This window comes from Punica granatum, chromosome 3 (genome assembly GCF_007655135.1).
Source record: "Punica granatum isolate Tunisia-2019 chromosome 3, ASM765513v2, whole genome shotgun sequence".
NCBI lineage: Eukaryota > Viridiplantae > Streptophyta > Magnoliopsida > Myrtales > Lythraceae > Punica > Punica granatum.
In genome coordinates, this window is record NC_045129.1 from 12,766,946 (window position 1) to 12,790,513 (window position 23,568).

Here is a 23,568-nt window from a genome sequence, read left to right on the forward strand (position 1 = left end):
ATATCGTGTCGTTAAATCTTTCCATCAATGCTAACAGCATGGCATTAAAAACTAATGTGGCACATTGGTGGGTAGGTTCAAAAGTTCATAACATGTCATTTGCCTTGAGATCCCATTTTTTTAAAATAATTTATTAATAAATGATTCATGAATTTTCACACTACTATGGACACATGCAAATTATATACAATAACTACACAGTCAATCATAACGGAAGTGCACAAAAAGTTCGAGTGGTAATTTTCTTGCTTACAGTTCACTAAGCTAAAGTGAAGTTGAAGCCGGCCATGACCATACTGAAACACAAAGACCAATTTTATTGAGTAAACAATTAATTAACTGAATAATATCTGCATTGCGATAACAAAAACCAAGCAGAAAACCACGCTTGCACGGGGACAAAAATAAATTTTAGTTATTTTTACGACAATATATGTAAATGTATATTTCTCTGAATATGAAAAGATCACTCCCTATATTTAATAATATATACTTTTTGTGAAAATTCTATACTTATCAAAATGGAAAATATATTTAGTGCATAACTATGTTTAGCTTCCTTTTTATATTTTTTTAGTATTACTTGGGAGGTTATTATCAACTGTATAAAGCCTTCAATAATAGATTAAAATTCCCAATTAAATCATACTAAAATTGTGCCTGCGCTACGCACAGTCATAAACATACTTTTCAGAATTCTTCGATACTTTGCATTCTTAAAAAAACACTATAACTATTAGTCGAATAATTATATAATTTAGAAGGTCATAATTTCATGATAAATTGGACGAGAAGAATGAGAAAAACAAAGATGGTTTTTTCATGTATATCCGTGAGAAGAGAGAGGCGTGAAAGGAAGAGAGAGAGAGGGGATGAGGGTCGTGGGGTTAGTGTGTGGGTGGTTATCACTGCTTAATTACCATAATAACCTCATTTAGTGGTCTATAATTTATGTGACAGGGGTATTCTGGAAATTTGAAAATGAGATGAAATAAGAAGTTTTGACTTTACATAATTGCCCAATTAAATACACACAACCTTATGATAAGATCAAATTCCATTTATGGGATAATGTGCAGAAATCAATTTTGATGAGGTGGCAATGTGAGATATCAGTTTCAAATCTAACAATATATATATATATATACACACACCAAGAATTGGCAATTTTCCTGAAAATCAGAACAGTAGAAGTTAGTAGCAAGAGACAACCATGGTACCATATATTCTAGGCAAAATGCCAAAAGTGAAAGAGCCATCGTACCGTAAAAATGTTGAATCGACCAAGGAACAATATTGAGTCTCATCAATCACCTATATTTATACCGCGAGGTTTCAAAGCTGGAATAGAGTTCACTTGACATAATTCGTCAAGTATTTCTAGGTTATGCTAACAAATTCTAATACGATACTAATATGATGATGCAGACGCGGTATGCCTAGATAAGGTACTGTAAGTTAGAAACAAATAAGCTTCATACTTGTTCACGCTAAATACGCTCAACACTTAATCGGCAACACGATAGAAAGATCTAGGCGTGTCAGGAAGCGGTTCCAAGTATATTCACGTGTCACTAGCCGGCACCACCAAAACAAAGCGTGTACCACGATTTTAGAAGTCCATGATTCTCCGCCAATTTTCTATACAAGAACATGAACTCGAGCCCGAAAATGCCCAAGCGGCTACTCAGCCTGCCCAATAGGAATTTGGCCAGCACTCAGCCTCAAGAAACCAAGCCAAAAATAGAACAAGTTCACCCGTATGAGTGAACCTTGAGTAAACTTCGGGAAGTGGTGCTGAAAGAATGATAAAGTCCTCACCTTGATGATGATATTTTTGAATACGCGGAGAATCGGTTGAATGATAAATGAATGGGAATTAAAAGGTACGATAAACGAAAGTGCGCGTAAGGTAAAGTGCGATAAATAAAACATAGTATGAAAGTGTGGGTTTGATTGATTGATATATAGAGAGTTACAATGAACTAGACGACACATACATATAGGCGTGTACATTGAAACTCTAGAGAATATATCTAAATCGGATACGCCTATAATATCGAGATCAAGATGTTATCAAAATAAGAAAATGACTATCTAGCAAACCTAAATTGTCTAAAATAAGATATCAAATAAAATCGAAGGCTATCCAACCTATTCAACTTCCCAAAATAAAAGATAACACGAAATAATACGAGAATATTACGTGCTTCATCTACAAAATTAAAATCCGCCACCTAAGGAAAATCAATTCCTCGCCGCCCTCTGTTAAAAATGCGTCCATCCATGCCCATGCCATCACCATCTTGGGCTCCTTCAAAATCGGGCATGGGCTCTTTGGCTTGATCTTCAAGAACTGGACCTCCAAATCCGAACCGAAATTCGTCCAAGACTTGGGAAAAATTACTGAATCATCACACACATATCATAGCTCAGCTATTTTCACATATTATGGAAAATAGGTGTAAACAATACTTAAACCGTTAAACGGGTCAAATCTATATATTTAGACACAAAAAATTGTTACTGTGGGCATATATCCAGCATAATCCATTTAGATATATATGATGGAGTACCTCCATACGTGATACTTCAGAGCGAATTGCTTTTCATATTTAAACGGGTAAACTCAAAAAAATAATCATTTCAAGATATATATTGCCACCATAATCCATCATTTAGATACAGGGCGATGCTTATATATATATACTTACATACATGATACATTAAGCATGACAAAACAATTTCTTACACATTTATGAAAAACCAATAATATAAAGCTCTAAACTAGCCTTTGCTGATTTTCCATATATTATCATTTTTATCGTTATGCAATGAGTAGGGATTTATTATTATTATTATAACAAATGAGCGCCATGGCTAGAAGGGAAATTTATGAGGCACGGGAGTAACTGAGAGTTCTACTAGTGAGGATCGATCGACCTAGGATCTCTTATTCCCAATCAGTCGTGATTCCTCCAGAGCAAAACCCCATTTCTTCGGGTAATTCATGTTTGGAATTTTGCTTTTTTAGTCTTTGGCATCTACATATAAATATATATAATAAAAAACTATTTGCATAGCCACCTCTTAAAGATGAAACGGTGTGAAGTTACATCATCTCTTATGGGCTCTTTCGCAAAGTCACATCGTCATTTTAATTATGCAAATAATATATGGTGGAATTTTTATTTTTGATGATATATTTGAAATACAATAAATATATAGTAGAATATCTGATATACAATCTATATAATATATAAAATCGGCAACACTCTAATAAATAGGGGTAAAATAGTAAATTCATTAATAATTCATATGTCAATATACTATAAAAATTAAATGATAATTGTTAATATTATAATAAAAAACGATATATGAATGTAAAAAATATTTCAAATTTTTGATCACTTATTGTCATTTCATTAATGAATAGATATATTCAAAATTTTAAGAAAATAAAGAATCATTTATAATTATATATAATGTAAAATTAGTTCATTAAATTTAAGAGTTATAGCTAACATTATAAAATCTCAATAAAGTGAATTTCTCATTCAAGTGATCTTGTCATTTTATCTAAAAGTATTTAAATTTATAAAACTTAATATAAGGAATATCAGTTATAATAGAACACGAGCAAATAATAAAATTTAAAAGTATTGATAAGCTCTAAGAGTATTATACTTTCCTCCAATAAAATTATTGATTTAATCTAAGAGTATTCAGATTTTGAATTAATTTTCTTCGAGATTAAATTGATAATTGCAATGATATATATTACATGAATCTTTTACTTAAAAAATTTTGACGCATATTCTTCTATTAGAAATCTAAATTTATCGCATCAAAGTTTATATAATAAAAAATTTACGTGGTAATATAAATTATAAATTCATATCGGTTACTATTTTTATATTAAATTTTTTATAATAAACTTGTGTTGCATGTTTATCCTGCATCAACACCGATCTTACATCAATTTAGTCTTTTCAAAAAGATTCATTATGTTTTTCCTTTACTTACTTTATTATGATATTTTGCTTGAGTTTATTATTTTCTTTTGATTGATATGTTTGCTCACATATTTTTATTCAAATCGTTTTTCTTCACATATTTGCAAGAGTATTGTTTATTTTCTTTTGATTCTTATATTTGTTCACGTACTTTAATTCAATTCTTTTTTTCAATATTTTCATGAGAATTTTGTTATTCATCATTTTGTTTTATCTATAGCATAAATGATTTTGAGGTTCTACAATGTTTTATCATATGCTAAAAAAATTAGAATATGAAAAAGATACATATGTAAATTGTTTATATATTTCACTATCTCCTCTTTTAATTCCTCGTATGTCAATTTCTTTTCATAAGTCTTTAATTCGATTATATATTTATAATATTTTCCCACTAAGTACACTACACCACCATACCAAACCCTCTTTCTTTGGCAATCGGCTCAAATTTGTGTATCAACAATATTTTGGATTATCTTATCCATCAGCCATACATATTTACTTGTATCGACAGAATCACATCATGTATTTCGAGTTAGATGTCTCAATCTCATATGCACTCATCCAGACACCCAGCAATAAATATATCCCATGAAGTAATTAATTAACAGTAGATTGTATTCGTGTCTTGGAATTTTTCAAGATTAATAGTGGTGTCGTGTATGAAAATACAATTTATATAGGGTAAAAGTCCAAAAAAATCACAAACCTTACATTTATTTTTCTCTTATCACAAACCGTATTTTTTTGTTAAGAAATACCAAACTTTATATTTTTTTCAAAATTTTATCACAAACTATATTTTTTTGCCAAGAAATACACAAACTTCCATTTTTTCGTCCCATTTAGTATCCGTCCAAAATTCCGTCAGTTTTGCTAAGGTGGTCGTTAACGGATGACACGTGGCAAACGGTCACTAACAGCAATTGATGTGGGAAGCCACATTATCAAAAAATTATTAAATTTGAGGCTTAGGCAGCCGGATGTAGGCGATAGCCTCCATAGGTGCTACCCATGAAGCTTCATCAGAGAAGCCATCGAACACTCTGTGTGCTTCGATCAAAGCGCAAAAGTCTCAATCGAGTTCTCTAGAATTCGATCAAAACCACATAGAGCTCGATCAAAGCCTCAAAGCCATAATGGGCTCGATCAAGTCCTCTGTCGTGCACACAGAGGACTCCATCGAACCCCATGTGACTTTGGTCGAGCCCTCTAGCACTTTGTCTTTGTCATTATCTTCAATCTCTCTATTATTTTTTTCGAGCATAGCAACGTTAATGGCTCTCTGTGATGCTTCTTGAGTCCTCTGTGCATGGAGTGATCGAGCTGCGATGATCGAGCCCTTTAGGGTTTCGATCGAAGCCGAAGATCGAGCCCTATTTGGTTTTAATCGAATCTCAGAGGACTCGATTGAGATCTCTATGCTTTGATTGAAGCAGACAAAGGGTTTGATGGCTTCTCCGATGAAGCTTTATGAGCTGCAGTTACGATGGCTGCCATCTTCTTCCCAACTTTTGGCTACTCAAGCTTCAAAATTTTTAATATATTTTTATAAGTTGACTTGCAATATCAATCACGATTGGTGACAGAAATTTGGACAGATGATAAATGGAATGAAAAAAATGAAAGTTTGATCTGTTGAGATTGTTACTTCGCAATGGAACCTTAAACGCTATTGAGAATTTCGAGATAACAACAACATCATTAAATAACGTTCAGTGGATACTATCAAATTTCATAATAATAGCCCGCGTAACATGCGGTTCTCCATCTAGTTCAATAATATTAAAACAAATTATGAGTGATTCCCTCATCTGTAGGAATCTTCATTCTCACTTGCCCTAACAAGAACCAAAGGACGGCTCGAGCAATCCAACTGGGACCCGGTGGATTCTTCGGCATTCACATAATATCGTATGGAACCCAGTGGATCCTTCGGCACTCGGAGAACATCCATGAATTCCCACATGGATCCCGACGTCTGGCTAAAGCTACCAGGCCAGGGAATTCCATCATGGGCGTCCCATTTTTGAGTTGTCCGGGCAGGCCTTCTGTTCTGCCTTTTCGACGGGAATCAAGATTCATCCTGTGATAATCAACATTCCTATGAATAAAGGGAAATCAAGTATACTTACCAAAACACGATAATTCCCCAGTTCTATATGATCCCGCTTCCTGGTCATATTCCCACAATCCTTACCCGGACCCCTTCATGCCTCATGGTAACATCAGCAAGACTTGATATGGAGAATATATACAGCTAGCTTTCTATCCGAAATATTATGATGAGACATGGGAATGCCAACTTGATGCTCTACAAATTTCCTCTTTTTTCCTAGTAATAGAACAGCTTTCATCTCTAGTGTACAAATAGTCCTGCCTTCTGCAACAAAACACTAGATATGCTATAATTACTACAGAGAAAAATCGAAACCGGGAAAAAGGCAAAAAAAGTAAGAAAACTGTCGCTAAACCCTAACCAAGTTATGTACAGATGGTAAAGGGTTCCCTACAAGGCCAATTGGTGCGGTCGACATCATGTAAAGGCTCTTGCGAATTCCAAAACATCAGGATAGAACAGGGCGCCGCGAAGTCGGTCCTAAAGTATCCATCAAATGAGGCCTCTGAGGAGGAGGAGCAAAATTACAAGTATTCACAAGGTGCCTTCCTGCAGAAGCTTCTCTTTAGGTAAAGAAGGCTTGATGCTTCTTCGTTCTTCGTCTGGGAAAGGGAACGAAAGGGAGAGGGAAAGGGAGGCAGAAGGATCGTCATCCTCATTCTCCTTGGGCTCAGGAGCGGCCCTATCTGATGAAGAGGGCTTGCTCTGTTCAACCAGAAAGGATATTCCCTTACCAGGTGACTTTGTTTCTGCTCCTAATGCAAGCTCAAGGTCCGGAACAGGAAGACCACCATGACATCTGACCTCATTGTCCATTGAAGAGGCGGATTTCCAAGGAATAGAGATGTTCCCTGTCATTAGTTCCTTCGAGTCCTGAAAGCTGACAGGAAATAAGAACCTCTCAGCAGTTTCCGTGCCTTTCAGTGCTACCCCATTATCGTAGTCTCCACTTAGATTCTCCGCAACAGCTGAGCATTCATTGAGATCATGAACCTGATGAGCAAAGCCATCCCTCGATGGGCTTGCATCTCTAGGACTGTTGCATCCACTTGTTTCGTGATTATCAGTCTTTTGCTTCTTTCTAGAACCTTCACCTTCACCAAGTCCAGAGTCTAAAACATTTGCCCGACTTCCTTTAAAGACGCCCCAAAGGTAAAAAGACATATTCCAACCTGCCAAAGAGAGGAGATGGAGATTAAGTTAAGCATCTTTCTACATGGAAATGATGATTTTCAAGGGCCATCACCATATATTTTAAAACGTATATATCTAATAGCATTTTGCAGCTTGATGTAATGTACTGCTCAAGTTCCTTGTGCCATTTGAAATAGATGCTTGTTTATGACTCTGAAAATAAGTGACATCATCATCTCCTGTTCACAGGAGAACAAGAAATCCTTTTAAAAAAAATTGTATATGAAGTTTGACTGCTCCCTAGAAGATTTCTTCTGGCAGGTTTTCTTCGACCCCGTTTCTCATTTTACTGGACACAGCACTAGTTTCACATAGAGAGAGGAGAAAAAAGCAGAGCAAGTAGAGATACAGCGGATAGGATGAGCCTCTATTTGCCAGCTAAAAGCAATGAAATGGTGCTCTTATAAATGACTTACGCTGGGATTTCTCGGGAAGCTGATTAGATGGGAAAATAAGGAGTTCAGCACTGCCCAGATCTCCCTTAAGAGCCAAGTCACTATTCATCATATTCTCCAGCAAGCCCCTGTAGTTCCTTTCATAGCTGTATCACAGTAGAATTTCGTGCATAAGAACCAGAATTAGAACACACAATCAGCAGAGAGAACGGATAACATTTTGGAGGATACCTCTCGAGATCTTGAGCAAAAAAGTAGAGAGCAATATGATCCTCCTTAGTCCCAGACTCACGGAACTGAATAGGCCATGAGCTCACCCGAGGCACTTCATTCAAGGCAATTTTATCAGGAAATTTCGTAACCATTTCAAGAACCTTTGGTGATACACACGTAGATAAGTGTGCTTGAAATCCCCCATGCAAGTCGATCAGTTTACTGCCTCTATATACCTGAAATCCGCCTCTGCAAACCAGAGAGATAGCTATCGTCTAAGACATTTTGACGACACATGCCAGGTCGGCAATGAAACAAAACTAAAAAAAACCAGAAGAAAAGCATAAAAACTTGAAACAAAACCAAATTGGACAAAGAGAAAGAAACAGAATGAGAAAATGTTTAGGCCTAAACTTGAATAAGTTGGAGTCCAGGAACCGTACTGCCAGATGCAATCATGCTCTGGAATGATGGAAGCGTTCCAAAGAGCAGGCAATTCTCTAAGCACAGGCTTGGCTTTGGATTCTAAGGCCCCTGCTTTGAGAGAATGTATAGCTTCATTTACGCCATTCAACTGTGGGACATTTTCAGATTTCTTTGAGAGATCTGGAAATGTTGGTTGTTCTTGAGTAGCTGGAGCATTGGGTACTGATAAATTATCAGACCTATCCAGTGCTTTGTTCCTTCTGTATATACCAGGCTTTTTAAGCATAGCTGATGTTACTGGAACAGTAGACTTGCTTCCATAAGTCATATCCCCTCTAACAAATTTTGTGGCAGTAACATCGATGTCACAGGCTTGAGAGCTACCATGCAAGCAAACCTCAGCAGTATGACCAAATTCATCACATTTTTCACAGGGAAGAGTCCTTGAACCAGACGTAACAGCCTTCCCAAAGCGACTAGCAGAACTTTCTTGGGTTTTTTCCACATGGTTTCTGGATTCCCGAGCACGAGTTAACACATCTTGTATATTACCAGTACCACTACTACACAGTTTCTCTGATGACGAAGGTAAACCTGAAAGGTTCCCACCCTTTGGACCGATGTGATTTGACCTTTTCTTGATGGAGGTATTGCATCCACCATCACTAGAAGAAGATCCACCTGCAATGAAAATGGACAATCAACACAATTCAGTCCCACTACTTTGTGGTATAAAAAAACCAAAAATATTTCAAAGGTGAGAATTTGCTTATAATGCACTTTAGATGCAATGACTGCATATTAACATGTAAAAGAAGTTAGGCAATCATAATTTAAAATCTAGTAGATCAATGACAATATCTTCAGCAAGGAGAAGAGAACATACTCGCACCTGAACCAACAGTACCATCTGTGCCTCGACGGGCAACATAACTGGCTGATTTCGAAAGTGAAGAGCCTGGTTTGCCATCAGATTGTATAATATTGGAATCTCGGCTGTCGCTTGCAGATGAAAGTGAATGAGTATCAGATCGAGATGACGGTTTCTGGTCCAACTTAGGGGCGTATAACACAGGACTGTTTCTAGTTGTACTAGGGCGATCTTGGTCTACTCTGGGTAACCTACTCCTATCAGCTGGATTTTGCTCATCCCGGTGTTTAGATGCTCCTTTTAATTCCTGTACATTAGAAAACTTGGCCGGATATATTTTAACTTTAGAATCAGGGGAATCTGCCCTTCCTTGATTTACATGTTTAAATGACGCAGATTTTCCCAATGTTCTCAAGGGACCTATTTTGGTGTCCAATAAAGAATTGGAACGTGCTCCCCTCGGCTTCTGCGGGAAACCTTCTTCTTGTTTAACTTTTGATTTTGCAGTCAAAGCACTAAATGACTTGGACTTCAACAAAGCATCTGCAGAAGGAGAAGTTCTCAGATAAAGTACTGCTCAAAAGAATACATAGAACATGGTAACCAGGTATTTTAACAAATTCAAATACTGTATAGGTGAAAAGTTACTTTTGGAGGCTTGATTTCTTGGAGCGGTGGGGGAGAGGGGCATCTCAGAATTGTCATGGGATGCTCTTCCTTTTCCTTTGTCCATGTTTTTAAAGGAAGAATTCCGAGAAGATGCAGCTGTTCCGTTGAGATTAACCATCCTTGGAGATCTAGCATTCACCTCCAATGCCTGCTTTTTCACTGCACGTGCAACTCCAATATCTTCCGCAGGTCTTTTGCCCAAAACTTGCATAGCTTTAGTAGAACTCTTTTCCTCAAAATCAAGATCTGCCAATTAGTTTCAAACATATAAGTTTTGTGTCGTAATGCTTTTCGATTTAAAAAAAAATTGACGTTAGAGTTCGACTATACAGATTGATGTTTCACCTGACTTCTGGGCTGTACTTTCCTCAGCAAGTTTACATTCTTCACAAAGCCAGTCACCCTCTGGGACTTTCTGTAGCATTTCTCGCATGCAATAGCTGATTGGCAGCAACTATGGAAATAAGTATTTGAAATGTAGAAATAAGACAGATGGACAATATATTTGTCAAAGAGTGCAAAGGATGTCATTACGTGTGCTCAGCGCCATCAGTGCACCTACAACATATTGCAAGTAAATCTTCCCGACCTGCGTCCCCACAAATGTCACATACTTTTACCTGCATCGAAATAGAAAAATAAATATCAACAATAATTTCGTAAAAAGCAATTCACAAAAACGGAGTGTGGCTTTTCATCCCTTGCATGTTTCAAAGTACTATCCCCCCCAAGTATTCTTTGCCAGAGACTCACTCAAAGATTTTAAACTTAATCCAGACAATAATATTATAAAACTATCGCTCTCCTAGATTAGAAAATGAACCTAGGGCTGGCCTTCTTCATCATACATCAAAGCATCGGTCAATGCTGGGAAAGTAAAATCACATTATATAATTCAAGGAGGCATTCCCGACCAATGTGACCTCTTACAATCATCTTTTGACCATATAATGATTATTCAGTACTCAAGAGCCTTTTACGCATTTGTAGGAAAGATTGCCAGATGCGCTCTTATTTTAGAAATAGAATTAGACTACATATGCGCTACATCTCCAAAACGACACCCCTAAAGTTAGCACAAGAGCATGAGAGGAAAAAGTTAACTAATGTATCAACAAGCTCCCAGATTTCCCCCAATTTTGATAGCAGCGGAAAGCCCAAAAAAAAAAAAAAAGGGACTAAAAATGCCTTACAAGATAGAGCAAAGATTCAGCGGAAAAGAGAGGGGATTCAGCAGCAAAGAAAACTGCACATCTATTTGCAATTTTTAAATGGTCAGCAGAATCACCAGTACTCACATCCTGCTCCATGGCATTGGAGTCCTCGCTATCATTGCAAGGAACAGATTTGATAGGCGAGTCTTGCAAGTCAGGTCTGTCAACAGACTTCTCTTCTTTCTCATCTTCATTAGAAGAGTTAGATGTTTCACGTGCGGGATTCGTGCTATTTTTGTTAACTTCTGCACCTCGATTTGCCTTTCCATTTCCTTCTGGATGTAAACCACCATCTGAAGTTGGATCTTTGGGGAGATTCCTCTGCTTGGGACTGCCATTGCTCTTACTACCTACACAAATTCATCATTAAAAGAACTTAGTCAAGACATGTTAACATCACCCATCTCAACTCACTTGTGATTGCGAAGGCAAGCATATCAGAGATTCTCACATTTCCCACAGTAAATCATTTCAAGAAAGTAATTATGAAATATAATTACTTACTGTTTACACTGGTAGCATCCTCTTTGCGGTCATCGATGGTGCCAAGGCAGTCATTGTCCTTCTTTAAAGAATGTTCGTTTACTGCATATGAAGAAAACAAAGCTCTTTTGATCCCACAAGAATTCAAATAATATGCTCGAGTAGTTGAACAGATATTAGAGATACCTGAGTCCGCTCTCATATGAACTTCCTGACTCATAGAAGGCCTGGCGAACTTTTTGGCTGCTGGAGACAGTACCTTAAATTCAAAGAAGCAACAAACAAGGGGGATCAGTAAAACATCAGAGCCACTATGAAGAAAGAAAAGATTTGCAAATATGCATCCACAAATAAGAAATCAAGGTGTGGCAATCTACGATCCAAAACAATGAGAAGCATAAGTTGTGGTCTGGGTAAAAATCAAAGGAATGCGAAAGGACAGACTGTAAGGACAAGAAGGCTTTTGCTGTTGATTATCCAGTCACACCCAAAAAAAATAGCAACTGCTTACACATCTTATTCAGCCTTTTAGAAATGATGCACTTTTTATGTTCAAAGTTTCCAATCTCGCAGCCCACTCGTTTCCGACTTATTCCCTTAGCATAAGAAATTATGGACTCTCTTGGTTAAAACACAATAACACCAGATATAAACTATTAGGCTCACCATATTCTGCTAGAGGTCATAATCAGATTCATTTAGAAGCCTTTGCTCTCCGACATTCCTCCAAAGCACCAGCATGCATGACCAGAACGTACACCAAGCTGAAATGCAGTAAAAGGGCAGTCAGGAAAAGAAATTCAGAATCTAAGAAAACCGCTTTCTGGATAAGCAAGGGCCATTCCATGCTTATACGAAAAACTATGCCTTTGCAATGTCGCTTTTCAAGGTTTCCCCAATATCATCCCAAACCTTTCAGAACCCTCTTGACATGAAAGAATCTCCCTAGGAGGCGTCAAAAAACTTGCGGTAAAATAAAAGAATTGATAACTCAGCAATCAATTAAAAGCCATTCCATTGGACAGGGCCTGTTAGTTAAATCCAGACATCTTCAGGACATCTGTTCGCTAGCAACCAGCTACAAACCCAAAACCTTAAAAGTCCGAAGTTGCTTCAAGTGCTGGGAGAAACACTCACTAAACGTCACAAAGGTTTCTCTTGCACGTCTGAAAAGCAGAAACATAGTCCATCGTCGGCTGTATTGAATATCACCATTAAAAATAGGATCCACACACGCTCATTACGCTGTTTATTCCCCCCTCCATGGATCCAGGAGAGAATTAGGAACAGTACGTTCAACTAAAAATGCAGTCGTTCACCAAAAAATAAAATGCAGTCTTCATCTCACACTAATCAACTTGCCCGCTGCCGCACCAGATCGAATCCCCGAGAAGCCCCCAAAACCCATGACGGAAGGCACTCCATAGAATCAATTTTTAGGTTTGAGAAAGAATTCAGACAGGGCTCCATCCTCTCGGGGTCACAGTAATCGGTTACCCACCTTCAGGAACGCGCTCAAATTTCTCCACCAGACTGTGATTAGAGACCAGAAAGCGGACGTTCGTCGACTCCGATAGGTGGGGCGATGGAGAGAGCTCCGAAGGATCACATGGCTCAGGGAAGGCTGCGTCTTCACAGACCGTCTGCTCCCATAATGGCCTATCGGCTGTCGGATCCTTCCCCCGGGGGTCTGATTGAGGCTTCTCACGAGCTGCAGCTGCTGCTCCCCCCCTCGACCTTGTCCAGATTAGGGCAGATGATGACACTCCAGGAGGAACAAATTAGGGCAGATGAGCTCTCTCTCTCTCTCTCTCTCTCTCTCTCTCTCTCTCTCTCTCTTCCCCTCCCTCTCTCTTCACCCTCTATCTGGTTTTTTTTTTTTTCCTCCTGTGTTTTTTTTTCTTTGGGAGTTTCTTTTTTCAAAATTTCAAGTCTTTTTTTCTTATGCTTAGAAAAAATTTCAAAGTCCTTTTCTTCCTCCTCCTGCCATTAAAGTGCATTTTATAGACGTATGGACCATTTATTTTATTCGACCAAAATATGGACCATTTTATAGATGTATGTATGTATAGGTGTGAAGTTTGGGTTACACCAAGAAGCCCAATTACCCTACCCGTATCTTCGCGGTCGTCCGATCTTCTCAAGCGAGCGTTGGCTGTAGCAATGAGGCTCTGATTCCTTGGACCAACTTGTTTTTTTCGATTTTGTGAGGGAACGAAGGACGGGATCAGAACAATTCTCATTTCAATACGTGTTCCAAACCGAGTCAGGCAGGATCTTACTACTGTATAAACATTATGCTATCTTCTTTTCTTTTGATGAGCGATACTCGTAGAGTTCTTAAAGAGGAATCATCTTTGAACGAATACCGAGATCATTTTGTGGCAAATCTCCACCATCCTTTTGGACGTGTGAAAAACGGAAGAGAGAATGATACCGCTCCACTAGACCTAGTCTACAGACTATCCCAGGAATGCGTTAATTGTTGTGGAGACTATCATCAGAGATGATACTCTTGATGGGCTTGGGCTGATAGGGACCAAGCCTGCCTGCATCAGGCCCATACGGCAGTAAGAGTTGGATCCATACATAGTTTTCGGAATCGGATCGGTACAAGGGAGTCCAATGGACTCAACCGACGTATCTTGCGGTTGACATCTTCTGTAGTTTATTTAGAAGATCGTCAAACCCTGTTTCAGGATGGTGTGCTGGCACTCCGAACCACAACCAGTGGGAGAACGGCAACTCATACTCTCGGTCGGCAATAGGTGTGCTAGCGTGTGCCCTTTGATTAGTTAACATATGTCGATGACAATCACCGCATGCGCTATCATTTGGTATTACGACTCCCAAGATATGAAATGTGATTCCGATGACAGGTTCACTTGAACAAGGTGAAAATCACCCGCACTCTTCCAAGTTATACCCGTGGTATGACCTTATTGCGTTGTTGGAATACATCAGAGCATGTGATGTGGATCCTTCAAGGATGACTGCTCTATAAAATACCTTTTTTTGTTTCATTTCCTTATCATAAGACAGGTTCCTGCAACTGTACACATGCAAATGAGACTTGAAATCTCGTATACGTTATCTCCATCAGTAGCATATAAAAGGCTCGAAAGCAGCTATAGGATCATACCTGACATACATTAAGACGATCCATTCTAATTCTGCTAAGCAAATATATTATTAACTTGGAGAAGCTCGTACCACCTGTCTGCTCAAGGAAACCCCTCAGGGGACCACTCGAAACTGTTGGTTTCCCTTTGGCTCTCCTGAGCAAGTTTCCCGAGGTACTGCCTCACAGATTTGTTGTTCATCTCGAAAACAAATGCTATGCCCTTCACCTGCATATGATAATTAACAACATGTCAAGTGTAAGTGTTCGGGCAATGAAGATAAAAACATTATGTCCATTCATTAACATCTGTATTCATATGCAAATCTGAAAAATCAGAGTATTTGGATCCATTAATGGGCATATTCATTCATGGATGGTCGGAGTGAATTCATACTTCGATCAAGCAGCTCGGAGTAAGACGTATGGACTGGCCTTTATAGACTTCTTTTCCATTCAGAAACATCGAGCTCTTCCCCAGGTTCTTCATAGAGAAAGAACCTTCCTGTTCTAACTTGATCAGTGCCTGAGTAAAACTAATCCAATCAGTCACGTGCCACGTTCGACTTATAGCAGCAGAAGATGTGTCAGGGAAGACAAAAGGACCTATAACAATTTTATGCATCATTCTACCTTTATAAAAGCGTGCCATTACCAGCCTTATTAGAGGGGGGGGGGGGGGGGAGGAAATATAACAAAATAAGAAGTGACAGAGAAATTATACTAGCATGAGATGCAAAAGCAATAGGTAACTATCAAACCCTACCGTTGCCTGAAAGTTCAAAATGCCCATTCCTCAAATGATGGACCAACATTGTTTGAGCAAGAGCAAGAGCAAGAGAAGGAACTGATTTCTCCGGTGACATACTCTTACATGTGAATGGCGCCACTTCCCTGTCCCTTCCCATTTTTCATTACAGCAGTTTTAGGATAAATGTTTACCAAGATATTTGGTGCCACAGCAGTGATGTGTTGTTGAGTCATGAGAAAAATATTTTTTCAACCAATGATACATACAAGCTATGCCAACTATTTCTAACCTGTCGCCTAGATATTCGGTTGGTTCTTCCTTCTCCTGATAAGTCAATGTCAACTTCAAAATCATCGGTTGATCTGCCAAGTATGACCTAAAAAGAATAATATTTTTAGCACCAAGTAGAAAGAGACTATACAAGTAAGAAGATCGAAACTAAGAGTTGGCACATGAAAAGAGTTGCATGAAGAGGACAAATGTGCCAAAATCAGGATAACATTGATTTCACAGCAGACGATTGTCTCAAACTTGAAATTTTAGTACTGCATAGTCGATTCAAGTTGAGAACACAGTACCGCGACTTTCCTAATATAGTGCTTGGAATGACGCCCATGCAGAACGGCAAGCGCACCTCGGGAACCAATGGCTCTTTGTATAGAAGACCGTGCACTCTGCTCCATTCTAATGATGGCCCTCCTAGCATCCTCACGTTTATACTTTGAGACTGCAATTTAACAAAGAAATTTAAAAAAAAAATTGTGAAAAATAGGCCGCACTAGAGCATGCTACTCTTCTGCAAGATAGTCTTTCTGGAACTTTTGGTATGTGGAAATTATTATCATCACTTTTATCATGTTTACAAGAACTGTTTGACAACTTTGAAACCTGATTATCAAAGATAGGCAAGCAACCACTATCAAGACAAGTTACAGCAGAAGTAAAATCAACTTTTATGAGGAGCAAATTCATGATAAAACGGAAGCAGTCCGACTATCTATCTCACATTGTCCAGCCAATTACCTTCTTTGCTCGCAGAAGACTCCCAATCCTTTGGCCATAAATCCATGTCAAGTATCTGAAAGGAAAAGGTGCAGAAACAGAAAAGCTATTTATGATCAAGAGATGCGTAGATAATCTATCAAACTAGTTAGCACTGAGATTTACCATGGCTTCAATATCATCGAAGTTGGGAATATGGGGATCGCTCTCATTTTCTTCATAATCTATTACTGAGGGGCTTCCATCTAACTCAGAGATATTGCTCATACTAGAATTCTCAGCCGCTTTCATCAGGAAATCAGTGGCAGGAGACTTCTCTGATAATGTATAGTCTTCTGCATGACTAGAAGAATCAGCTGATTGTCTGCAGAGATTCATGTCTGCTTGATCAGCAGATTCTTTCAACAAAATACCAGCACCTTGACCATGAGAAAGCTCAAACTTGGCTCCAGAATTAACAAGATCACAGTTTGGCACAGCATCCGCCTGTATGTGTGGTTCCACGATCGTATAAACCATAGAAGCTGACTCTAGTTTCTTTTCCTCATTTTTAGAGATGCTTGGTTCTTCTGCCTTCTTTTCTTTGTTAGAGGAGGGAAAAGCATGGATGGTGGACCTATCGTGGCGCTGTTGTATTGCAGAACCGTAAAGCGCTGTCTGTGGGGTAATATCGTCATTACATGGAATTTCTGGGTCCTCAGTGTTCAATGTGCATACCATCCCTTCATCATAAGTATCTACAATAAACTTGGTACTTGACTTAGTCGCGGATCCAGAATGACAGGGGTCTGACAGGCCAGCAGCAGCATCTGATTTTTCTGCAGATGCAGAACCACAACTTGCTTGGCACATGGTTCCCTCCATCTCCTGAGCATCACTTGGAGTTAGAGCATTGTCTTCAATTTTATCATCAGGACGATTTAAGACGCATGAATCACTGATGAAAGTGACACAACTGTTCTTATCTTTTACATCGTGCCCAGCATCTATTGCACCTTTCCCATCTATGTCTATGGAAACTACGTCCTCCTCATTTGCAAAGTTTAATAAACAGTCGGAAATATCCATCATATATGGGTCTGACAGGGGAGCAGGCTCACCAATTTGCTCCCCATTATGTTCATCTGACAACACTTGCTCGGTATGCTGGGGCTCGTACTTTATTAAACTGCATTTTGCGCAGTCCATGCTGCCAGGAGGCAGCATTGCCTCTCCTACCACCTGAACTTTATTATCAAGGCTCACATTCGTTGGCATCTCATGCATTGAATTGTCCCCGGTATGTTTCCACAAAGAAAGACTAGAATGGGAACATGGGAACCTAGATAAGTGAAATGACGCACCACTATTTGGAAGAGCATTTGAGGGGCTAGTTTCCTCCCTTAGCTCAGTTCTATCTCCACATGTGCTAGGGAATTCACCATAGGCATTCTTCTGCTGAGTGGAAGCATCACCACGCCTTGCCGATTGTTTCAGCGAGAAGACTTGGACCCGTTCAGGCAGGCCGTCAAAGCAATCACCTCTCACATATCCATTGGGATTGCTTCCTTCAACAGTACTTGGATCCATAAGATAATCATTCGCATCAGATAAGTCGGGAATACTAGAGTCTCTGCAAATACGTTTCCGCATAGCATAATATAATCTGCGTACACTTTCATACTTCCTTTTCGAGGCAACTTCCAAATTCTTGTTCCCACTCCCCGATTTCTTCGCCGACAGTTCATACTCAACCATACGCAGAGAAGCTTCAGCTGATACAACCGGATCGTAAAGAAGAGAATGCCACCGGTCTCTCAGTTCCGTGACGGTGAACTTTCTCGAGAATCGAACAGCTCCTTTAGCAAGTGCTTCAAGCGAGGCACCTTCCTGCCCATGTAAAACAAAAGACCAGCATTCAGAACACACGCAAACCAATCCGACAGAATCAGACATGCACGCATTTCTCATTCAAACATTAAATTATCAAATCAAATGCGCGCAGCTCCTCAACTGGAGCTATTCTGCCAAGATTTCATGAACTTCTGACGTATGCCAGAGCAGAAGTGAAGTATTTCCTCTTCTGGAAAACTAACAGCATCAGAAATCAGGATCCAAAAGAAAGCTGCGAGCAGCTTCTTTACAGTTCGTCAATGTCGCCGAAAAACCAAAACAGCTGCACCAATTGAAGTGATCAATTGGACAAGCTGAACCTACAACCTAGGGATTCGTCAGGGGAGCAACCAAAGAGCGCTCTCCATTTCAGAGACACCTCGAATTACGACAAGCTCAGAGACGAAACAAACCTCGACGGCATTTTTCAGCAAGAGGTCGTCCTCGGGGCTCCAGGGAGGAGCTGCAGCGATGCTAGCACCGAGCGTCGCCATGTATCTCCGGCGCCAAATTCCGGACGGCAACCGCGAATGGACAGCTCCAGGGAGGAATTCGAGATTGGGGAGCCGAAGGGAGAGGAGAATTCGGACGGAGTGGGGGGAAGGGATCAGGCAGCAGAAGGAAGGAAGGGGAACATGCAGTTGAGATGAGCTCCAACTGAGCTGAGCTGTTATGCTGAAGTGAAGAGAGAGAGGGAGAGAAGCGGGTAATTGGCTGACGTTAACTCGGGATCCGTGAGCTCTGCTCCTTTTTTTTTTTCTTTTTTCTCTTTTTAATATTTTTAAACGGAGAAGAAAGTAGGAATGTTGATGTTGCCAGAGGGCAAATTGCTGCTTCCAAGGCATGGGCGGCTCGGCAGAACCGGCGTGGAGGTAGTGAAAATGAAAAATATATTGACATCATTATATTATGATATATATTTCATTTCTTATTTTCTCCCCGTTCGCCGATTGTTTATTGGACGGTTGGAGTGACGTCCGTCAGCAGACGGCCGTCACAGCATTCCACCATCCGTGCCCGGGCGGTATTACTATTCACGCGCCAGGCTTGACGGCCGTCTGGCCCATCCAGTCTACCAGTGCCGGTGACTTCGAAGCTGCACATATCCAATGTTTGTACCATTATTGCATTTGGTATGCAACTAATCGATCGTTCAACCAGCAGCCAAAGTCCGAAAAATGATTTCTTCATAGATTAGTAGACAACAAATGGAGGTAGCTCAACTTATCATATACAACACTGGTGTTCATTGGAGGAGGCTAAAAGACTGATTTGGCACCTTCACTGCTATGATACTTGACCAGAAGCATTGTGGCTGGTAGGGAATCTTATGGTCGATGGAAGCACGTACCAATGACAAACCGCCCAGCCCAACCCGGAAGTATTGAAACTGTTAAAACCTCTGTTGGACTCGCAAAGAAATGGTACGAGTCAATATTTGGTCCGGTTCAGATACTGAAGTTCTCTATACTAAATATGATGACATGAGATTCCAACTGATTCTCATATGAGAGGGCATTGATGCCACAAACCGCAGCATATCCAGCTTTGTTCCCTGCTCGGAGTTAAGGGCCCCCAGCCTCTCCCTCAGGAGCTCCTCCTGGAACCTTGCAATGTTCGGGAGTACAAGCTCCCTACAGTGAAGGTGCAGCAACGGGACCTTAGACAGCACGCTTCCCTTCTGTACATCTAGGCCATCAGGCCTTCGGAGCTTGTATGGCTTACCACTCATAGGCTCGGTGTCCACTCTTGGCATTTGCTTCCACTTCCTGTGGACGAACCAACCGTACTTGTAGTCACCCACTATTGGAGTCCCCAGCGCTTCAGCACAATGAATACGTAGCTGCAGGGAAAAAGCTACATTGATGATCACATTATTAAAAAAATAAATAAATAAATAAAAATAAGTCCACGTGTTTCCAATTGCAGGTTGGTGAGCACAGGTGTGTTCAGTGGATAGACAGAGATGGAGTAAATTGACAGTGCAGTTCGGTGATCAGTGATGAATGATTGCGCTTGCGATCCAGCACAAGCAGGATTGCTTTATGATATTCACGTCAGCATTTCTTTCTTTTGGGTACATAAGTTCTGCCTCAGAATATGAGCATCCCCACCTTTTAACAATTCGTTCCAATCAAGGGATCCGACGGAAGAACCTCCAGTTGTTTTGAAGAATTCTTTTGCAGAGGAAAGGGAATGAGATGAGAGTTCTCCCCCCCAATACTTCCCGCCAATATTAGACCATTTTCATGCTCAAAATTGGGTGTTCTTTTCCTGTCTCTTCTCCATTTCCTTTTTTATCACTTATGAACTAGAATCCAAACAGGGTTTATCAGAAAAAGGAGAATGGATGATTAAGGCAGTCCTATGCTACCTGGTGCTTGCAGCCAGTAAGAGGTCGGAGTTCAATCCAGGAACATCCATTTATTGTAGGGCCCAAAACCCGAAACTCAGTAACTGCTTCTTGAGAGGCCTCTAAACTTGACTGACGAGCCAAGATGACCCTTTCAGTTTTTCCATCATCAAGAAGCACCTAGACAATTGGACATTCAATTAAAAATTAATTCACCATACAAAATACATACCCACAAAAACACACACACACACAGATGCATATTGAGGGAGAGACCTTTGAGAGAGGAGCAGAAATCAAGCCTTCCTTTTGTCTAGGGCATCCTATGACCAAAGCCCAATGCCTCTGGTAAGTTGCTTCACATGCATCATTCCAGGCCTAAGACACATCAAGAAGTGAAAAAAAGAGATTTATGTTGAGTAAAGTTTCATGTTAGATTGCAACGAACGCAGTATTATTTGGAAGTCCTGCGGGCCACAGAGAAGTACCATCAATTGCATGGTATCTCATGTTAGTACCTTGCAAGAGGATTTCGCTCGGTTTATGTTACTGAACAGCCACTGAAGAAGCGATACACTTTCCTGCTTTCTCCCCATCAAGATGATGCCGCTGCTCTCTCTGTCAAGTCGATGTACCTGATAAAGTTTTCAAATCAGCCGTCAAATAATTTGATCCAAAAGCAAAGTAATAATTTTCAAACACTATAAACATCATGCAGGATAAATTCCATATTGGTCAAAAAAAGGGTAAATTCATCTTTGACATAATTGTAGCAGTAAACCCACTAAATTGATTGAAGTAGAAAGCAAAGAGCACAAGAAGAAGCAGAAACGTAGAGATTTTTACAAATAATTGCTTTTTCAACCCATTAACGCACAGAACACTCGGAAGAGACCAAATACAAAGTAGCGAATAATAATTTGGTGTCTATCCTAAGATAAAACCGTTATCAATGATTGAGAAGGAAGGTTACCAACTTAGGACCCTCATCATAATCATAAGATAATGCTGCAGCAGCCAATGCATCCATGCTGTTGTGAATTGGCAAGTTCCCCTAACAATATGATCATCATGAGCACATCAGCATGAGCAAAGGCACATCTTCAACAACCAAAGAGAAAATGTAAAACGGAGGAATTGTAACCTTGACTGGCAATCTTGGGGGCTTGTTAAGCACGATTATTGCAGAGTCCTGGAAACAAGCATCCAATAAATGGAAAGCAATAGTTCAGAAAATGTAAGTCCCGCAAAGTTACAGAACAAACATATAAATCCATCAAGCTATGATACGAAAGACTTGCCTTGTACATGACAAGCCTCCTCAAGTAATCGATCTCATCGGCATTGGGATAGAGCGTCCCACTCGGAATAGTGTCGAATCTCTTAGAGATCTTCGACTCAGCCACCGATACAGGAAGGTATACCCTTTGCCCTGCTTCCATAACCTCATGTGGCCTAATCTGCAAAATCGTTGCATGTTTGCAGAAAATTTAATCGACTACTGCAACAGAACACTGGTGACAGACTACCTCACACATCTTTCCAATGAAAGTTACGAAATTTCATTGTCAACTTAGACAATCAGGACCTTTCTCATGGATGCAGCCTCTCTCTCCAGCCCTGGGGATGATCGATTTGAGGTTGGGCATTCAATTTGAACCTGCGACATAAGACAGTGAAGAGATTGCACGTACCAAAGCTATAGCTTTGAACTACACCATCTTGGCTTCTACGCAAGTTCATCACAGCAAGGAAGGGAAGAAAAGGAAAAGCAGACGATATGAACTGACGAGGCCTTTGGTGAAAAGGGACTGAATGATGGAATTTTCGGCTCCATGGAAGTAGTACTTGACCCAGCTGATAGCAGTAACGTGCGATGAAGCAGAAGAAGAAGCGGGGAGAGGATGAGGAGGGAACGGGGGCAGAGACAGCAGCTGCCGAGGCTTGGGGCCCTCCTTAGGGCTGCTATCGAGGCGAGCGACGTTGTTGGAGACTCTGATGACTGTCGCCGGTGGCGGCGGATGTAACCTCGAGTAGTGCCGCCGGAAGAATCCCTTCCACCGCCACATCGCCGCCTATTCTACTATACTTCGCGGCATTTCTGTTTTACGCTTTCCAGTGACCGGCGGCAGGTTCGCTCAGATTTGCGAGCAGTGTAGCAAGTAACAACGAAGCCACCGCCGGAGTCGAAGAAGCTGCGTAGACGATGAGAGACCGCCGGAGACGAGGCGGAAGCAGTGGGAGAGACGCCAGGAGGCGAGGAGAGGGAAGGGAAAGCCCGCGAAAACGATGGGTTGGGCCCTGAAATAATTGAAAGGTGGGAGAAAACGGATTGTTTCAGCAGGGCCCTGAAAAATATCGGATCGGAACAGTTCGGTTTGGTTCGGTTGAAACGCGGTATCATCTTCGAAAAGCCGGAATAGAACCGAAAATGGATATCATCTTGGCGGGAGCTATAGACCATAGCACCATAGATTTCTACTATGTTTATTTCACTGTAATGGAATTGATACGAATGGAATGAGTATGTAATGTGAATTAGTAACGTATGAACTTATTTATTTGATTGGATGTAATAAAGAAAATAAGAATTACAATTCTTAAATTTAATGATAGAGACTTAAGATAAAAGTATAAAATTATGCTTAGGAATGCCCCATCAACGAATATTAAAAATTCTTATTCAAAAACAAATATTTAATAATATTTATTAAAGAGGCAAAAAAAATGATATTCATTAAAAAAAGAAAAAAGTAAATAAATTTTTTTAAAAAATAACTTTTTTAGTAATTTCTTTTTAAATGGTTCTCTCTTTATAGCTCGAGTGTCCCGAGCCACCCAACGCTCAGGACCCTCATGCCTGGGTTCA

At 40.0% G+C, this 23,568-nt stretch overlaps 3 protein-coding genes across 8 annotated transcripts; all 3 read right to left on the reverse strand.

Annotated features, from left to right (window-relative positions):
* Window positions 1-5,691: 5,691 nt before the first annotated feature.
* On the reverse strand, window positions 5,692-13,463 carry LOC116200202. 5 transcript variants are annotated; one of them, XR_004155688.1, is made up of 14 exons: window positions 13,102-13,463; window positions 12,267-12,364; window positions 11,787-11,859; window positions 11,622-11,702; window positions 11,202-11,467; window positions 10,438-10,523; window positions 10,249-10,343; window positions 9,883-10,149; window positions 9,250-9,777; window positions 8,381-9,044; window positions 7,956-8,186; window positions 7,746-7,870; window positions 6,530-7,307; window positions 5,692-6,102 (listed from the first exon to the last, which is right to left on the reverse strand). XR_004155688.1 is itself a non-coding variant. In XM_031530979.1 (13 exons), exons 2-13 carry the CDS (start codon window positions 12,267-12,269, stop codon window positions 6,670-6,672), a joined length of 3,057 nt encoding a protein of 1,018 aa, XP_031386839.1. In that variant the 5' UTR covers window positions 12,270-12,364; window positions 13,102-13,463; the 3' UTR covers window positions 6,316-6,669. The 5 variants fall into 5 exon arrangements, 4 of the variants coding, with proteins under 4 accessions (XP_031386839.1, XP_031386842.1, XP_031386841.1 ...); XM_031530979.1 differs by lacking the exon at window positions 5,692-6,102 and having other exon boundaries at window positions 6,316-7,307; XM_031530982.1 differs by lacking the exon at window positions 5,692-6,102 and having other exon boundaries at window positions 6,327-7,307; window positions 9,256-9,777; window positions 13,102-13,462.
* Window positions 13,464-14,575: 1,112 nt separating this feature from the next.
* On the reverse strand, window positions 14,576-19,103 carry LOC116200203. Of its 2 annotated transcripts, none has more exons than XM_031530984.1 (7): window positions 18,760-19,103; window positions 16,640-18,343; window positions 16,496-16,550; window positions 16,051-16,199; window positions 15,762-15,848; window positions 15,119-15,247; window positions 14,576-14,950 (listed from the first exon to the last, which is right to left on the reverse strand). In XM_031530984.1, the coding sequence occupies exons 1-7, from the start codon at window positions 18,838-18,840 to the stop codon at window positions 14,825-14,827; spliced, it is 2,331 nt and encodes a 776-aa protein (XP_031386844.1). In that variant the 5' UTR covers window positions 18,841-19,103; the 3' UTR covers window positions 14,576-14,824. The 2 variants fall into 2 exon arrangements, 1 of the variants encoding a protein (XP_031386844.1); XR_004155689.1 differs by lacking the exon at window positions 14,576-14,950 and adding an exon at window positions 15,488-15,621.
* Window positions 19,104-19,514: 411 nt separating this feature from the next.
* On the reverse strand, window positions 19,515-23,065 carry LOC116200204 (RNA pseudouridine synthase 3, mitochondrial). The gene is made up of 9 exons (XM_031530985.1): window positions 22,490-23,065; window positions 22,288-22,359; window positions 22,001-22,159; window positions 21,844-21,891; window positions 21,673-21,753; window positions 21,218-21,334; window positions 20,976-21,077; window positions 20,721-20,879; window positions 19,515-20,189 (listed from the first exon to the last, which is right to left on the reverse strand). The coding sequence occupies exons 1-9, from the start codon at window positions 22,766-22,768 to the stop codon at window positions 19,812-19,814; spliced, it is 1,395 nt and encodes a 464-aa protein (XP_031386845.1). The 5' UTR covers window positions 22,769-23,065; the 3' UTR covers window positions 19,515-19,811.
* Between the last annotated feature and the right edge of the window lie 503 nt (window positions 23,066-23,568).

Bases quoted from the DNA above. Each gene is read 5' to 3' on its own strand.
- LOC116200202 (XM_031530979.1), bottom strand. The intron at 10,344-10,437 runs GTAATGACATCC...GCTGCCAATCAG, and splicing joins ACTGATGGCGCTGAGCACAC to CTATTGCATGCGAGAAATGC. The intron at 9,045-9,249 runs GTATGTTCTCTT...TTTTCATTGCAG, and splicing joins TACTGTTGGTTCAGGTGCGA to GTGGATCTTCTTCTAGTGAT.
- LOC116200203 (XM_031530984.1), bottom strand. From the start codon at position 18,840: ATGGCGACGCTCGGTGCTAGCATCGCTGCAGCTCCTCCCTGGAGCCCC. The intron at 16,551-16,639 runs GTAAATCTCAGT...TTTTCCTTTCAG, and splicing joins TCGATGATATTGAAGCCATG to ATACTTGACATGGATTTATG. The intron at 15,849-16,050 runs GTACTGTGTTCT...TATTCTTTTTAG, and splicing joins ACTATATTAGGAAAGTCGCG to GTCATACTTGGCAGATCAAC.
- LOC116200204 (XM_031530985.1), bottom strand. From the start codon at position 22,768: ATGTGGCGGTGGAAGGGATTCTTCCGGCGGCACTACTCGAGGTTACAT. The intron at 21,892-22,000 runs GCAAGTCTTTCG...GCTTGTTTCCAG, and splicing joins GGAGGCTTGTCATGTACAAG to GACTCTGCAATAATCGTGCT. The intron at 20,190-20,720 runs GTAGCATAGGAC...TTTTCCCTGCAG, and splicing joins TTACTGGCTGCAAGCACCAG to CTACGTATTCATTGTGCTGA.